At 48.1% G+C, this 17,997-nt stretch overlaps 1 protein-coding gene across 1 annotated transcript; it reads left to right on the top strand.

Annotated features, from left to right (window-relative positions):
• Positions 1-3,348: 3,348 nt before the first annotated feature.
• Positions 3,349-16,709, top strand: LOC142591461 (uncharacterized). The gene is made up of 2 exons (XM_075703788.1): positions 3,349-4,404; positions 16,604-16,709. Exons 1-2 carry the CDS (start codon positions 3,368-3,370, stop codon positions 16,707-16,709), a joined length of 1,143 nt encoding a protein of 380 aa, XP_075559903.1. The 5' UTR covers positions 3,349-3,367.
• The last annotated feature ends 1,288 nt before the right edge of the window (positions 16,710-17,997 follow it).

Raw genomic sequence — 17,997 nt, 5'->3', positions numbered from 1 at the left:
CGCGTGCAAGAGGACTTGGTTCGAATCCCGGTGCCGCGCGATTCTCCACCGGAAAAAAACCGTGTGTTGAGAAAATTGCACAAACAGGCCTGGAGTGCGGCCCGATCCCCGTGACCACAACCGGTAACGCACTCTTTCACGAGAGCAGGATTGGCCACCCTAGTGCAGTACTTGGCCACAACCTCTTATATGAATACAACAAGCAAACCCCGGCCCACAGAATCCAGCAGCCGCGAAGCAACTGACCACGGCGGCGGTCAGAACTGTGACCCACCAGAGGGTGCTAAGAATACCTGGCTCCGGACAGGCCGCCATCGGAATCTTAACCTGGCAACGTTTAACGTTAGAACGTTATCTTGTGAGGCGAGTCTAGCAGTGTTATTGGATTAATTAGAGGGTAGTAAATGGAATATAATGGGGCTCAGTGAGGTTAGGAGGACAAAAGAAGCATATACAGTGCTAAAAAAATGGCTGTGGCTTAGCTAAGGTTAAGCCCAGGATACGAAGCATACTAGCCTTTATTTTAGTTGTTGAACCACTGTTTAGCCTGGTGAACTGCTGTTGCTTGGCTATATTTGGTTCGGCTAGACGAAGAAACAACTCATGCGTTACTCTGCTTCGCCTTCAAGAGTGGAACGCGACAGCGTTCCCGTCGACCCGTCAAGGGGTGTAAGACAATGGGCTACGGCGCAGCGACTACGCGCCCCGCATTGGACGCGGTGAGCGTCGAGCAACGCAGCGTTCGGCGCGGCAACGAAATGTGCGCCTGAGCAAGCGACGCGCGGTTGAGCCTTAGAAACAGCTCGTTTCTATGGCAACACCGCATTCACTAGAGGCGCTTTTGTACCGCTTTGAAGCATCGTACTCGTGGCTCAGTGGTAGCGTCTCCGTCTCACACTCCGGAGACCCTGGTTCGATTCCCACCCAGCCCATCTTGCAAGAGTGGAGCCAAAGCCACCTAGAAACAAGCGTAGCTACTTATATACCACCGCGACGCCGCGAGCGACGGCGCGAGTTGGAGCCCCGTTTCTCCTCTGTCGTGACGTCACGGTGTCACGTGGTATTGAAGGCGACACCGCCGCGCCTGAGGAGCTGGGTTGAGCTCTAGTAATATGCTTCGCATAAAAGCGGGATCGTACTGTGCTACCGGGGCTTAACGGAGAGACGAGAACTAGGAGTCGGATTCCTGATTAATAAAGATATAGCTGGTAACATACAGGAATTCGATAGCATTAACGAGAGGGTGGCAGGTCTTGTTGTGAAACTTAATAAGAGGTGCAAACTGAAGGTAGTACAGGTGCACTCCCCTACATCCAGTCATGATGACCAGGAAGTCGAAAGCTTTTATGAAGAGGTGGAATCAGCGATGGGTAAAGTCAAAACAAAATACACTATACTGATGGGCGACTTCAATGCCAGGGTAGGCAAGAAGCAGGCTGGAGACAAGTCAGTGGAGGACTATGGCATAGGCTCTAGGAATAGCAGGGGAGAGATATTAGTAGAGTTTGCATAACAGAATAATATGCGGATAATCAATACCTTTCTCCGCAAGCGGGTTAGCTGAAAGTGGACGTGGAGGAGCCCGAAAGGTGAGACTAGAAATGAAATCGACTTCATACTCTGCGCGAATCCTGGCATCATACAAGATGTAGACGTGCTCGGCAAGGTGCACTGCAGTGACCATACGATGGTAAGAACTCGAATTAGCCTAGACTTCAGGAGGGAACGGAAGAAACTGGTACATAAGATGCCAATATATGAGTTAGCGGTAAGAGGGCCACTAGAGGAATTCCGGATCAAGCTACAGAACAGGTATTCGGCTTGAACTCAGGAAGATGACCTTAGTGTTCAAGCAATGTACGACAATCTTATGGGCATCATTAAGGAGTGCGCAATCGAAGTCGGCGGTAACTCCGTTAGACAGGAGACCAGTAAGCTATCGCAAGAGACGAAAGATCTGATCAAGAAATGCGAATGTATGAAAGCCTCTAACCGTACAGCTAGAATAGAACTGGCAGAACTTTCGAAGTTAATCAACAAGCGTAATACAGCTGACATAAGGAACTATAATATGGATAGAATTGAAGATGCTCTCAGGAACGGAGGAGGCCTAGAAGCAGTGAAGAAGAAAGTAGGAATTGGCAAGAATCAGATGTATGTGTTAAGAGACAAAGCCGGCAGTATCGTTACTAATATGGATGAGATAGTTGAAGTGGCTGAGGAGCTCTATTGAGATTTATACAGTACCAGTAACACCCACAACGACAATGCGAGAGAGAATAGTCTAGAGGAACTTGAAATCCCACAAGACTTGTGGGATTTCAAGTTCCTCTAGACTATTCTCTGTAGTTGGTCCAAATTTCTGGAGTCACCCACTACGGCGTGCCTCATAAACAGGTTGTAGTTTTGGCAAGTAACACCCCCTAATTTTTTATTATTTAAGGTGAGTCCGCTCGCAGCTGCAGCCACACTTCCTCACTACAGCGTTTTTACAGCAAGCTTCTGTGGTATGTTCTGAGATGTGTTCATGTTTGCTTCTGCACGCGTGACACCATACTAGTTAACTTAGTTTGTAATCGTGTGTTTGGCAGTTAGTACAGCAGATAAGTCTGCTATCGTTACTTCGTGTACCGGTCTACAAATTTGCTATTACAATCGATGGATCGCCTTTGGAGTGAAAATACGACATTTTTATGTATTAACAGTGCGTTACCGCGTATTCGAAATGTTTCAGGCAACTCGCTTCTGCCTCAGGTGAATCAGGGCGACATGTTTCAAATGACGAGTTTTTGATAAATTTCAAGTGCTGACGTATGCATATATACGAGAAAAAAATGTTCGGCCGTGAATATATAAGCAGCGTAGCAATTTTACTGGAAAATTTTTCTTTAGCTGAGAGACCTGGGCAAGTATGCGAGTTTTTATAAAAATAAATTGGTCGAAAGAAGGCCCTTACAAAAATTGGATGGCGCTTAAGCTTCTCCTTCAAGAGTGGAACGTGATAGCGTTATCGCACCCCGTTCGCACCGCCCACTCATTCGCTCGGCATGCTCTTGACGAGACGAAGGGGAGAAACGGGCGAGTGGCGCACCACCTGTCGGGAGAGCGCTGTATGTTGCGACTAGGGGGTCTTCTGTGTTTGTCGGAAGATGGCTCTGCGTGTGCGCCAAGCGCAGAAGGAATGGAGCGGAAACGCACTTCGCTACTGGTTTAACTGCCACTCCTGTAATTTATATGCTCATAATTACCAATATACACCGCAGTATAACTTTCGACGGCGTGTTTCTAAGACAACACCGCATTCACTTGAGCCGCTTTTGTCTCGCTTTGAACCAAGAAGACGGCGTTCCGAACGGTCGCTTTTCTCATGTTCTCCGCTTCAAAGGTTTTATCGGCCCCTGGCCGAGGTGCTGCTCAGGCTTCAGCCAGCAGCAATGACTACCGTGTTGTGTTACCCCGTCTTCCTACCGGTAAGCTGGTTGTGGACTCCGTTTTCCTGCATGCTGACTTAAGTGGTCGACCGTACAGAGCCCAAGACTTCAGAGACGCCCTTCGGAACGTTATTGACCTGAAGGAAATAAGTTCCATCGGACAATTTCAGATGTCGCACGTGTGGATGGTGACGTGCAAATCAGGGATGACAAAATCAAAGCTAGTCGCATGCGGGGAATTATCCGTAAAAGGTAGACGCTGCGTCGTCATTGATCCTGAGCCCACGGAAGTTCAAATGAAGCTTTTGTGGCTTCCTGAGCGTTTGGAAGATGACTACATTCGAGATGCGCTTCAGGCTTACGGGAAAGTCAAGTCTATATCAGCAGAAAGCTGGAGAGTATCGGAGATGGAACAAATGCGTACGCTAAATCGGGACGTGGTGTTGACTCTTGCCGATGGAGTGAGCGTGGGGGACGTTCCACATCTACTACCTGTTTGTGGAGTGCAGAGTCTCGTATTAATTCCAGGCCGGCCCCCACTTTGTCTGCGCTGTAACAGGGTGGGGCACATTCGTCGAAACTGCAGAACCCCGCGTTGTGAAACCTGCCGACGCTTTGGTCACACATCTGAAGAATGTGTCGTAACATACGCTGATAAGTTACGACACAGAACAAAGCCTCCGGATGAAAGCTTGCAAGAACACATAATGGACATTACGGAGGTTCTTGACGCGACGGGAGACGTTCCCTCTTCCGCGGAGACCCGCTGTGCCAGTAAGGCCCCTCTGCCTGTTAAAGACAGTCACAATGGCATCGCAGAACTGCCCGTGAAAAACGAAAGTAGCGAAGAGAAAGATGACCAACCGAAGCAACAACCCAAAGGAGCACCCGCTACCACGGAGCCAGCTGCTGCCCAGCAAGCGAATGAGGGAGCCGGAGATGACTCACCTGATGCACCCAAGCGTCTCGACACGTGCGCTGAGCCGGCAGAGGACAGACGAAGTAACGCGGATACTTCAGTTCCGAAGCGCCGTGCGACTAACAGATCGGAATCAAGCACAGACAGCGAGACGACCAGTACCACAAGAAAAGCACGTCGCCGCAAAACATCGAAACACTCAGGAAAGTGCCGTCGATCACGGTCCAGAAGGCCAGGTGCGGTTTTGGAGGGAGCCTCACCGTTGCCCTCTAGGACCGATAGTTGGGAGTCACCATGGCCCTGTCCCAGCAACTTCTATTCGCAACCTTCAACGTACGAGGCCTTCGGTCTTTGCAGAAACAGGCGCAGCTTCGCCGGCTTTTGTCTCGGAAGCACCTCGACTTCGTCGCCGTGCAGGAGACGAAGATTGAGCGTGATGACGAGACAGAAAGGGCTTTGCGACCTTTTCTGTCTGAGTATAATGTTTGCGTTTCAGACGCTCTTGGTTTATCCGCGGGCTGTTTCCTGTTTATGAAAAAGAGCCTACTTTATTCAGCTTTCAGTTATCATGTCGACACTGAAGGTCGATATATATGTTGTGATTTTGTGTTGCAGGGTGTGCCATGGCGCATAGTCAACGTCTATGCATTTAATGACGCTGCAAAACGAACTCTTTTATTTGATACTGTGTCTAGCCTATTGGACTGTGATCGCTGCATTGTTTTAATGGGAGATTTCAATTGTGTATGTGATCCCAACGATCGAAGCGGCATTAACACTCAGCGGGACAGGAGTGGTGAAGTTTTGTCTAACATCATAGAAAATGCAGGGCTCGTTGATATAGGAGTGTCGGGACAGGGAGCTCGCTCTTATACAAGAATTCAAGGTCATTCCTACGCCCGCCTTGATCGGATTTATGTTTCTTCATCGCTCCTCTCTCGAGGACTATCCTGCATTACTATCCCCGTTTCATTCTCTGATCATTGTATGGTTATCGCTAACGTTGGTGAAAAATTTGTAACTAATTTCCGACCACAGTGGGCAGTCTGGAAGCTTAACTCTGAGCTCCTAAATGATCAGGAATTTATTAATCGCGTGCGCATGGCTCTAGCCAATTCTCTTTCTAGTGACTTGCCATTATTTGCTGCTTGGGAACTCTTTAAACAAGAGGTTCGTGCAGTGGCTATAGAAATTGGATCGGTGAAATCATTCTATAGAAAGAATGAAGAAAAAACGCTTCTTAAGAGCCTATGTAGCCTTTATGAGATTGAATGCGAAATGCCAGGCACTTACATTGTTGACATAGAAAACATTAAATGTGAGTTACAAAAGTATGACGCGCTACGTTACAGAGGTGCGCGAATTCGATCTCGAAACAGGCGTGCTCTGCAATCTGAGCAACCAACACGTCAAGCTTTACTTGACGAGCGACGTCACGGTATTTCAAAAGTAATTCCGGAAATATACTCCGAAGGTAGTCTTGTAACAAATACTAATGACATAATTTCTCAGTTCGAAACTTTCTACACTATGTTGTTTAGTGCCCCTCCGGACGATCACGATGCAAAAGTTTTAGAGAGCTTTGTATCTCTTGTCAAACCATTACAGGATGATGACTGTGCAGTCATCAGTGGTAACCTTACGATTCAAGAAATTGAGCTAGCTATTGATCAGCTGCCTTTGTCGAAAACACCCGGCCCCGATGGACTTTCATGTGAATTTTACAAAGCTTTCAAATCAATTATCAGCCCCATATTATTGGTTATTTTTATTTCAAGTTTAGAGATTGACGCCCTTCCGCAGTCTTTTTGCAAAACCCACACAGTTTTAATTCCCAAAAGTTCAGATAAAGAGAAACTGCGTTCCGTTGAAGGCTATCGACCAATCACATTGTCAAACGTGGATTACAAAATTTTTGCGAAAGTTCTATCTAATAGATTGCAATTTGCGATGTCAATTCTAATTGGTTCCCATCAGACATGTGGAATCAGGGGCCGATCAATTCAAACCAACATACATATCGCCCGTACCCTTCTTCAATACTGTTATGGTTCCACTGAGCAGCTTGCAATGCTCCAGGTAGACCTTGCTAAAGCTTTTGATCGTGTCAGTCACTCCTATTTATTTTCCCTTCTGGAGCATGTCAATGTTGGCTCCATTGTGCTTAAAGGCGTTAGGCTTTGCTACACCTGTTGTACTACTCGTTTAGTTATTAATGGCCAACTCTCCGAACCCATTTCTATTTGCTCATCAGTAAAACAAGGCTGCCCGATGTCCCCACTACTATTCGCCCTTTACCTGGAACCGCTATGCTTAAGCGTAATTCAGTCGAGTAACATCCATGGCTTCAATATACTGGGTAATGAAGTTAAAGTCTTAGCTTATGCAGACGATCTAGCGTTCTTCTGCACGGATAAGTCCAGTGTTGAAAAAGTAGTATCGAAAATAGAAGAATTTGGCAGCGTATCAGGAGCGCGAATGAACTCCTCAAAAAGTTTAGGCTGTTGGTTTGGCTCATGGTGCTATACACCAGAACAGTTTGCAGGCGTTAAGTGGACTGATGTCCCGCCAAAGTATCTTGGCGTGCCGCTAGACGCATATAAATTAAGCGCACACTATTGGAAAGAACGGGTTTCGGTACTGCAAAGTTACGCCCAGACATTCCTTCCACAACGACTTTCTATTTTTGGGAAAGCCGAAGCCTGCAATAAGTTCTTGGCAACAAACATTTTCTATGTATTGCAAGTTATCCATTGTGCTAGGCTATACATCCAACGCTTTCACCGTATCTTTGCAACCTTCGTATGGTCTTCAACTTTTGAGCCCATGAGGCGCGATAATATCTTTAGGCCTGTTAGTGAAGGTGGGCTGGGCTTAGTACATCTTTATGTGCGGCAAATAGTGTCTCGTTTCTTCTATTTTCGCGATACTTCCCATCCTGTAATTCGTTCATACATGCAATTCACACTTGTTAATGTGTTACCTGATTTAGTTGTTTCTTCAAGTTTTTCTTCGCGCTTATGCTTGTGGGGGTTCATGCAAGAAGTTTACTTGGCGGTTCGTTTCCTGACAGTTCGGTTTTCCACTGAATACTTGTATTCTGTGTCGCGCAAAACGTTGTACAAAGACTTACTATCCATTCTATTTCCGCCTCCACTTTACCGATCAATATACATTAAATTGCCAGGCCACGATGTGCTAAAGCGAGTTCGCAAAATGTATTTATCCCCTTGCTGCAAAACATTCTTTTATAAAGTTCATAGTGAAACCATACCGGTTAAAACATGGCTACAAAAAAAGGGTATGTTTGTCTCTTCTGTTAACTGTCGCTTTTGTGATGTACCAGAGACAATTGAACATTGTTTTATTAGCTGCACCGACGCCATCCTATTTTGGGATGTCCTCCAACGGACTTTAAAGAAATACTTTGAGATTAACGCTCATACTGTGCGATACCTGCTACCAACCTGTGATAATAGTGCGCCTTTCGATATGTTTTTTGTAATGGGAATGCACAGTTTGTGGAAAACGCGAATGATGGACCGCAACGCCGAAACGGTTGTACCTACAAGGGCAAATTTCATCCAAATGACACTACACCTAAAGCAGGTTTATGATGGACTCGGTGTACAACCGGACTGGTACCCTATTTTGTTGAGGTGCTTATCCTTGCCACCCTTCTAAAGTGACACGAACGTTTCTACTCACAGTATGAACGCTACCTTTTCTGTGTGTGACTTTCATTGTGCCCTCCATCATCTGACTATGCAGAACTGGTGAACGTCTGGTTGAATGGTTGAATGCAACTATAATAAATACCATGAAAGAAAAAAAAAAAGAAATCATGGCTGAGTGGTAGCGTCGCCGTCTCACACTCCGGAGACCTTTGTTCGATTCCCACCCAGCCCTTCTTGTAAGTTGTTTTTACTTATGAATTGCCGCCGAGATTTTTCGCTCACGGCCAACGCTTTTTTGCGACACGAGCTCCTTAACGCTGTCACGGTAAAAGGGAACAGGAGCACATAGAAGACCAGCCTTGGATCAAACGCGCACACTTGAGAACCCTGCCTTGTGAAAGGTTTTCCTCAGCTGGCAAGCTTGGTCGTTTGTTTTCGACACGCTGCTAGCCTTTCCATTCCTGCAGCTTTTCTTGTAGACATGTGGTTATCCGCGTTAAATACAGGCCCGTTTCGTATAAGTCTTCTTTATTTTTATAGAATGTAACTTCACAGCGCGCATGAATAGGCTGCATTTTTCTATACGATGTATTTCATGACGGAATGCTTATGGTACTGGTAGTCTTTGTCACTGTTCTTGCTATAGCCCATGAAGTGTCGGCTTCCCTAAGTCTCGCTCACGCCACTCTCCCGAGAAATAGCAGTAGTCTACAACTCTTTTCGAATTCGTCTTGGCTAAGGCGGCCGCATTTCGATGGGGGCGAAGTGCGAAAACACCCGTGTACTTAGATTTAGGTGCACGTTAAAGAACCCCAGGTGGTCGAAATTTCCGGAGTCCTCCACTACGGCGTGCCTCATAATCAGAAAGTGGTTTTGGCACGTAAAACCCCATAATTTAATTAATTGGTCTGTGGTGGTGGTAAAGTAGAAAATCTGGCTAATCTGAGAATTATGTGGCACATCTATTTGTGTGGCTTAATAAAAAGATAGATTGCGCTAAAACCCATCTCACCATGACTGTCGAATGTAATGCGTTAGCGCTGAATCAATCTATAATAGGGTACGACATTATGAGACAGGACGAGGGGGGATAGGCAGAGTTCTCGTTATTGGAATGCTATAACACATGCACGATCGCGAGAGAAAAATAACCCCATACCTGCGAAGACCATTCGCGTCGTCTGCTTTTAGCTCCATTGGAAGAAAAAAAGTAGAAAGAGAAGCTCTGCATGGTTTTTGCGCTGCTTTACGCGTACACCGTACAAGCACGCAGGTTGTTTGTTTCTAGTGGTGCGTCGCCGCAGGATTCTGTTTTCAGATTAGGCGTATCGTAGCGTCAGCGATGCTTGGTGCAATCTTTCTTCTCGGGGTCACGGTTCAGAGCGAACGGACGCGGCAAAAACGACGCATCGTAAGCTCGTAATAATATTTCCGGCATCAGAGATCACCACAAACAGTTGGGGAATTCACTCTGACGAGGGGCAGACGCACGCGATTGGCGCGACACGACCTAGTTTGAAATGCGGCCGGCCATCTTATAAATAGGCCGCACGGCACATGAGGTCAGTCTAGAGCAAACGCCCCTTTTTTCTAAGTTTTACCCGACTATAGTGACACAACGCACTTCCACCGTGAAAACCAGTTATGTTTGATGCGTGTGCTGCAGCGAGACTCCTATTTACTTGAAGTACTTCTCAGGACTCCTCAATATTTCTGGACACGCTGCGCCATCTAGTGGTGCTGCCGAGGAGTTCGCGCGTTGCCTTCGAGATAACAAGCGGGGCGCCCTGCGTGCTTGCGAACACTGAGACTTTTTCCCTCGCCGGCCACACACTCAATAGCGCATACTCAGTGACCCATGTTAGAGAGAGGTTCACTGAAGAGCGGCACATACCGAGTGCATTCATGGCGCAGCTTGATAAAGCTCTAACTAGACAGGCTTTCATCGAAAAAGAGCAAACATCCACTGAATTTTCAGAGCAGCCCGCAAGTGCAAGAAGTTGGTGTTTGTGAAGAGCCATTCTGACGTGAGTTTGATTCCGCTAAGCACCGGATAAATTTACCGGATCTTTTTTTGACATTCTTGAGTGGCACATTAAGGGGCTCATGCCTAGTTGCGAAATCTGGCGTTAGAGGCGATCATCCAAGCGTGCAACTATTGGCGCATATACAGTGACCCACATTGGCATCAAAGATGTACAACGGAGACCAGCAAAGACCGAACGGCACATTATGAGCAGTCCAAGTCAGCGTTGCTTCGAACATTGGTAACTACCCGGTTTCGCATATCAGTGAGCTATTTCGGTGTGATAGATGTTCGTTGAAGAGCATCACGTGCGTACACATTGTCACATACACAAAATCAGTGACCCAAGTTGGTCCGATGATCGGTAGCGAACCTTGTTACCTCAGCCCAACAGGTTAATGCGATACCTATTCGATTACTGATCATCCACTGACCTTGGTACGCGGGAAAGCGATTAGATACAAACCTACTGTTACGGTTAATATTGAAGTGGCCTTATTTAAGGAACGAGATTGATGGTGAAGTCAAGATGGCATCCCGAGGCCGCACCAGCTAACGTCTTCTTCCTCTTCTCCTCACCCGGCTCATGACGTAGCAATCCCCAGTTGCCAGACGAAGCCCGCTGGGCAAGTCCAAATCACTCGGAAAGCGTATGGGGAAACCGCTTAAGACGGGCAACATGTACTAACTGGGTCCGGCTAGACCGACGACCAGCGGACGTCAAGCGTGCTACCACGTATGTCAAGTCACTCAAGTGATCTACAATGACGAATAGGCCCGTATACTGGGGTAAAAACTTTTCGCATAAGCCACGTTTACGTTCCGGAGTCCACAACCACACAAAGTCTCCTTTAGCGTACGAGACAGACTGGTGTCGGCTGTCATAGCGCTCTTTCGATCGGTTTCGCGATGCTACAGTACGAAGACTAGCGATACGGCGGGCTTCTTCGGCTAGACAAAGTGTCTTGGCAACAGAGTACTCGATGTGAAAGTCAAACGGTAGTATAGTGTCAATGCAGCTTAGCGGTGAACGTGCGTAAAGGAGATAAAAATGACCATAATCTATTGTCTCATGCTTTGCAATATAATAGGCATAGATGAAGAAGGGGAGTTCGTCATCCCAGTCCTTGCGATCGGAAGATACGTATATGGCCAGCATGTTAGTTAGAGTTCTGTTCGTACGTTCTACAAGCCCATTTGTCTGAGGATGATAAGGCGTTGAATGACGGAACTGCGAACTGCAGAGATGAAGCAGTTCTACGGCATCCGCAACGAACTGACGACCGCGATCACTAATGATGACCCGCTGGGGACGATGTCAATGAATAATGAATCGAAGCAAAAACGTTGCAACGGACGCAGCTGTTGAAGATGGTACGGCGACCGTTTCCACGTAACGGGTCAGATGATCGAAACATACGCTCACCCATCTGTTCTCATCAGATGATCGGGGTAACGGGCCCAGAAGATCGATACCCACTTGTTCAAATGACAGGCGAGGTGGCGACAAAGGTTGGAGAAGACCTGGCGGAGCGGTCGTAGGACGCTTGTAGCGTTCACATTGTTCGTAACTGGCGACGTAGTGCATGACTGTGTCCCGCATTCTGTGCCAGCAAAAGCGCTCCTGTGTCCTTTTCGAAGTTCTGATGAATCCTAGATGGCCAGAGGTCACATCGTCGTGCATGGCTCTCAGTATGTCCGTACGCAGACTCTGCGGCACCACCAGAAGGAAGCGCGAGCCTTTAGCCGATTAATTGGTCTTGTAAAGCAGGCCGTCACGGACGCAAAATCTACCGGTGGCTTCAGGACGCGATGCGGCTAAAATAGCGGTTCTAAACTAATATCATTTTCCTGCTCAGCTTTGAAAGTCATCGAGTATGGAAATGTAGAAGAAATGGGAGAAAACAGTCATCAAAATTGTCTTCGTGACACTCCGTCGTCTTCAGAGGAAGGCGGGAGAGGCAGTCCGCATCTGCGAGGCGACGCCCGGACTTGTAGGAAATAACGAAGTCGTACTCCTGCTGTCGAAGAGCCCAACGTGCCAGTCGTCCACTCGGGTCACGGAGGTTCACCAACCAGCATAACGCGTGGTGGTCAGTAACGATAGGGAACGGGCGTCCGAGATATAAGACCGAAATTTGCGGACAGCGAAAACAGCTGCCAAGCATTCTTGCTCGGTCACAGTGTAATTGCGTTCCGCCTTAGTCAAAAAGCGACTAGCATAAGCCACAACGTGTTCTGCTCCTTAAAGAAGTTGCACTAGTACGCTACCGATGCCGGTGCGACTGGCATCAGCCTGCACCTCCCTAGGTGTGGATGCATAGAAGCCACGCAATATGGGTCCTGACGTTAGTAGACATTTTAGCTCGCGGAACGCGTCGTCGCAAGCGGATGTCCAGCTGAAGGGGACGGCTTTTTAGAGAAGTCGTGTTATGGGGTACACCTTGTCGGAGAATCTTTGGACGAAGCGACGAAAATACGAGCATAGGCCCAAGAAACTCCTCAACTCCCGCACTTACTTCGGTGCTTCGAAGGAGCTTACTGCCTCAATATTCCGTGGATCTGGCCTCACATGGTTTTTGTCGACCAGTTGCCCAAGTACTAACGTCTGGGTTTCCCCGAAACGACTTTTCTTCGAATTTAGGATCAAGCCGGCTTGTTTGACACAATCCACAACAAGATTGAGATGGCTGTTATGCTCACTCAATGTGTTGCCGAAAATTACCTAATCATCGAGGTAGCACAAACAAATTTTTTATGTCCTCGGAGGATAGTGTCCATGAATTGTTCGAATGTTGCTGGCGCGTTAGAAAGGCCGAACAAATTCATAAAGATCACCTGGTGTCACGAAGGCCGTTTTCTCCTTATCGTCTGGGTGCATGGGTATCTGCCAATACCCTGATCGAAAATCCAGTGATGAAAACTAGGCAGCGGGATGTAGATAATCGATGACATCATCAATTCTAAGGGAATACACATCCCTTTTGGGGACCGCATCCACTTTTCTGTAATCAACGCAAAACCGCCACGATCCATCCTTCTTTTTTACTAAGATTACTAATGCCTTCCACGGACTAGAGGACTCTTGAAAAACACTTTTCCACAGCATCTCTTTGACCTCTTCAGCAATAACTGTTCTCTCTGTTGAAGAAACGCGGTACGGCTTTTGCCGAATGGGGTACGCAGCTCCGGTGTAAATTCTGTGGCGAGCACGAGAACGCGGGAGTGAAGCTTGGTTGTCGCCTTGTGTGGAATCGAACACAGAAAGATGTGCCCACAAAACTTGTGCGAGAGAGTGGCGCCCATGTGAGGGCAGCGCCTTGTTCATCATCCGTAACATCTGCTCTTCAGAAGTGCTTCGGTGGGGATCCCTAGTATGAGACTGCTCCTCCTCGCCTAGAACTGTAATGGAGCTGTAAGTAATCTCGTCAGATTCAGCGAGCTTCATATCATGCAGAAGAACAGCAGGGACGCAAGAACAATTCAAAGCCCACAAATGTGAGGCGTCATTCACTACTCTCATGACAGTGCGCGGTACAAGTACAACTTTCTTTGCGCAGCTCGACGTAAGTGGCTGGACTTGCGCGTCAAACGATGAAAGGTCGGCATCAGCGAAGTTGACAGGGACACGTGACAGGTAGCAGCAAACCGTTCGAAACAACACAATAGTTTTTCACTGGCAAGGATGTGTCGGCAAGGGTGGCGAGAAGCGCGTTATTCAAAGTAATTTCGCCTGTGGTACAGTTAACGGATGCACCCCAATCCTGAAGAATGTCAATCCCGAGAATAACATCATGAGTGCACCGCGTTAGTACGAGAAATTCTGTTTTAAGATCTTCTCCTCCGAACAAAACACTTTCAACACAAATACCAAGGGGAACTAGGCACTCTCCACTGACACCATGAAACGTCACATCACCAGTCCACGGGAACATAACTTTCCGACCCAGCCTCCCTTTGAAAGTCACACTCATGACGGAAACGGTAGCACCAGTATCCAGTAATGCTGTTGCAGGTATACTATCAATTAACACACGCACTTTGTTCTTCATCATTATAATAGGCAGGGGAGTATTTCGCAGAGACGCAGACTGTCCGGCTACCTTACCTCCATCGGCCGCGCCGGCTACTTTCCCGACGGCGTTGGTGACGTAGCACGTCGCCGTGGTGACGGTGAACGGCGTTGGCGACTGGTTGGGGGCGTCAGGCTGCGGTCTGAAGCTGGCGAGCCACTCCTTCTACTATATTGACGGAAGGTATTCCGGGGTGGCGCGCCTGTGCTGTTTGCTGCATCAGGTTTTGTCGACCAACGGTCGTCATAACTGTCACGGTCAAAATTAGGCCAAGTTGGTGGTGGGCCATATTTTGTTGCCTGTCGGCGCCGGCGACAAAAACGAGCAATGTGTCCTGAGGCGCCACAGCCGTAACACACAGGCGATGCGCGACCGACGTTGTAAACCTCGGGGTCAACCCTGGGACGCTGCGAATAATAAACGCCATCTTTCGAATTCCGATTCGTGGTGGTAACTCGGCGAGTTCATTGATCGTGCGTCATGTCGCCGGGAAAGGTACGTCGGTGCTCTCGCAGCTGATAGACTCGACACTCTGCAACACCTGGCATGGCAGACATGGTGGCCACACCAGATGCCCGTCCTTGAGGTTGCTTGGAAGCGCAGCCGAGCTCTCAAGTTCTTCGTGGACAATTCGCCTTATAGTTGCCGCAAGGTCAAATTGAAAACTGTGGTTGTCATTTTCGTCAACGCTTGCCAACGTTGTGACATTTGATAACCTGCCGAACTTTGGCGTGATACGGCGCAGCTTCAAGGCCTCAAATGTGCGGCAATGCTTGATGAGGTCAGTGACCGAGGCGACACTCTCCTTTCCGAATAAATAATTGTACACATCCTCGGCAATGCCTTTGACAAAGTGTCCAACCTTGTCCTTTTCGGTCATTCGAGGATTGACTGTTCTGCAAAGCTTCAGGATTGCCGCTATGTACGTAGTACGGGTCTCACCTGGGACTTGAGCGTGCTGAAGCAATGTCTGCGCCGCCCGCTTCCTTTTCGTGGTGGAATCGCCGAAGCACTATGTGAGGTGAGTAACGAAGCTGTCCCACGTTGTGCAGGTATCTTCATGGTTCTCGAACCACACTAGCGCAGTGTCTGTGAGGAACAGAACCACGTTGTCGAGCTGAGCCGTGGAGTTCCAGCCGTTGTACTTGCTCACACGCTTGTAGTGGGTTAGCCATTCCTCCACGTGAGTGAGTGAATAAACTTTTATTTGGTCCAGCAAAGCGCGATAAAACGCGCACCTGGAAGGAACAAAACCTGACCAGTTATTGACCAGTTTCCTTCACCCAAGAAGATCACGGTATCGTGACGCCTTCGGCAAAAAGGACTTTCTACGCCCGCCGCCAAGGTCTGTGAGTGGTGGCGCTGGCTAACACTCCCAGCTTTCTACTAGCACACATAAGTACCCAAGAAAGTGGATGGGGAAACGCCGCCGCGGTAGCTCTATTGGTAGAGCATCGCACGCGAAATGCGAAGGTTGTGGGTTCGCTTCCCACCTGCGGCAAGTTGTTTTTTGATCCTCTTTAATTTCCATTAATTTATCGTTACTTTATTTCATTTATTAGGCACAAGTAATTTCCCTTATGTTGTGCATGGTGTCAGTGTTTGTTGGCTTCTCATGATATGACATATATATATTTATATATATATATATATATATATATATATATATATATATATATATAGTCACGTGGTAGGGACGGTGAAGAACGCAGCAAACTAGCTATGAGGAAACTAGCGTTTTCATGGGCGAACCTGTGCCCTGAAAAGCAACTTACATCCAAGAACAGCGATAGCGTCGAATACAGTCGGCGATCGTCGAAAACCGATCAGCGGGTCAAGCGCCTAGGCTTTTATACATCGTTCGTCGGAGCATATTATAGGTTGGATTGCGCAACATTTTGACGCATCACGCAGAAGAGAAACACACCACAGAGCGCGTCTCTTCTTTGTGTGCCTTCAATATGTTGCGCAATGCAACATGTGATATGCTATACCAACACGCCCAGTCTCCAACCTTGGCAAGTCATCGATGGTTCCAGAGTAATCGCAGGGGACCGCGTGTCTTCGAGAAAGTTCTACACCATTCGCGTCGCGCGATGAAATCAGATTACACAAGGTTCGGTGAAAACAAACTGCTGATAGGACCATCGATAACATTCGAGAAACTTCCGATAAATGTAGGCGCATCCTGCGCAGTGCGATAACATTTGTTAGGATGTGAAACCTGAACACGCGATAAAGATAAAGAAGTACACCTGTCAATATCCCCCCTCTTATAAAGCGTCGTCGCGATGCTACAAACATAAGAGAGTGAAACACAAATGGACCCTTAATAAATAACGTAAGAAACCCATAAAGAAACAAAGTCCAGTGTAACGCAGTTCATAAACAGAAGGTTCAGAGTTCAGCTATGCAAAGTCAAAATGTACACTAGCGCTGGTAGAACGGGTTTAATCGCACAGCTTGGACTATTTCAGGTCTTGGGCAGCGCCGCTGTGGCAGCGAAATGCCGCCTGGTACGGCCTCATGGTCGACTGCGCCAATGCATCGGTTGATCTTGTAGCGTTCGAAATAGCGCCGTAAAATCTTCATGCAAAGTCCTCGTCAGCATATTGGGGCACATACCCAAAAGCGGTCCCCGTTCTTGTACTCGACGTAGCGTCGTCCCAGGTTGTAGTGTCGGCTGTAGGTCCTCTGGTGGTTCTTGATCTGCAGGCGGGCTATCTGTAGGGCTTCTTCGGCACGTGGGAGACACGTGGCGACATCAAGATTCTCTTCGTAAGTGACGTGAGTTCTGCATGGCGTCAAGAGTCATCGTCGTGTTCCTTCCGTAAACCAGCTTGAACGGCGGGATCTGTGTTGTTCCTTGCACCGCCGTGTTGTAAGCGAAGGTTACACAATGCAAGACGGCATCCAAGGTCTTGTGCTCGACGTCGACATACATCGATAGCATGTAGGCGAGGGTCTTATTCAAGCGCTCCGTAGCGTCGTCTGCGGGTGATAGGCAATTGTGCTCCAGTAGCTTGTCTGGCTGTATTGCAGAATGGCTTGAGTGGGCTCCGCTGTGAAGGCCGTTCCTCTGTCGTTGATGAGGACCTTTGGCGAGCCAAGTGGCAGCAGGATGATCTGGACGAAGAATTTCGCCGCTTCGGCTGCGCTACCACTCGACAGAGCTTTCGTTTCAGCGAAGCGCGTGAGGTAGTCGGTCTCCACGGCGGTCCACTTATTTCCAGTTTTTGACGACTGAAACGGCCCCAACAAGAATATCCCTGCCTGCTGAAATGGTCGGCAAGGAGGCTCAATCGGCTGTAGTAATCACGCAGGCCTTAGGGGTGGCGTCTTGCGTCGCTGACAGTCTCGGCATGTCTTGACGTAATGGGCGACAATGGTGGTGAGGCGTGATCAGTAATACTTTTCCTGTATCCTCGATAGCGTCCAAGAGAATCCGAGGTGCCCAGCGGTCGGATAATCATGTAGCGAGGGCAGTACTTAAGGACGCATCACTGAGGGAACAACAAGAAAGCAGTTGGTGGGGACTGGTGAGAAATCGTTCTTTACGAGGAGGTTGTTTTGAAGCAAGAATGAATACAAACCTGGCTTAAGTGCCCTAAGGACAACGTCGGTGCGGCCTTCCAAATACTCGAGGAATCTTTTTAGCTGAGGGTCTGCTTGTTACTGTTTAGCGAATTCTTCCGGGATTATTATTCCAAGGAAGGCATCGTCATCCTCGTCATCTTCCGGCGGTGCGTGAATACGGGTGCGTGATAGGCAATCGGCATCGGAGTGTTTTCGTCAGGACTTGTCGATTACAGTGATGTCATACTCTTGCAGTCTCAGGTGCCAGCGTGCCAGGTGTCCTGAAAGGTCCTTT

Source organism: Dermacentor variabilis, chromosome 8 (assembly GCF_050947875.1).
Source record: "Dermacentor variabilis isolate Ectoservices chromosome 8, ASM5094787v1, whole genome shotgun sequence".
In the NCBI taxonomy this organism is placed as follows: Eukaryota; Metazoa; Arthropoda; class Arachnida; order Ixodida; family Ixodidae; genus Dermacentor; species Dermacentor variabilis.
This window is presented reverse-complemented; position numbering and strand designations above follow the sequence as displayed.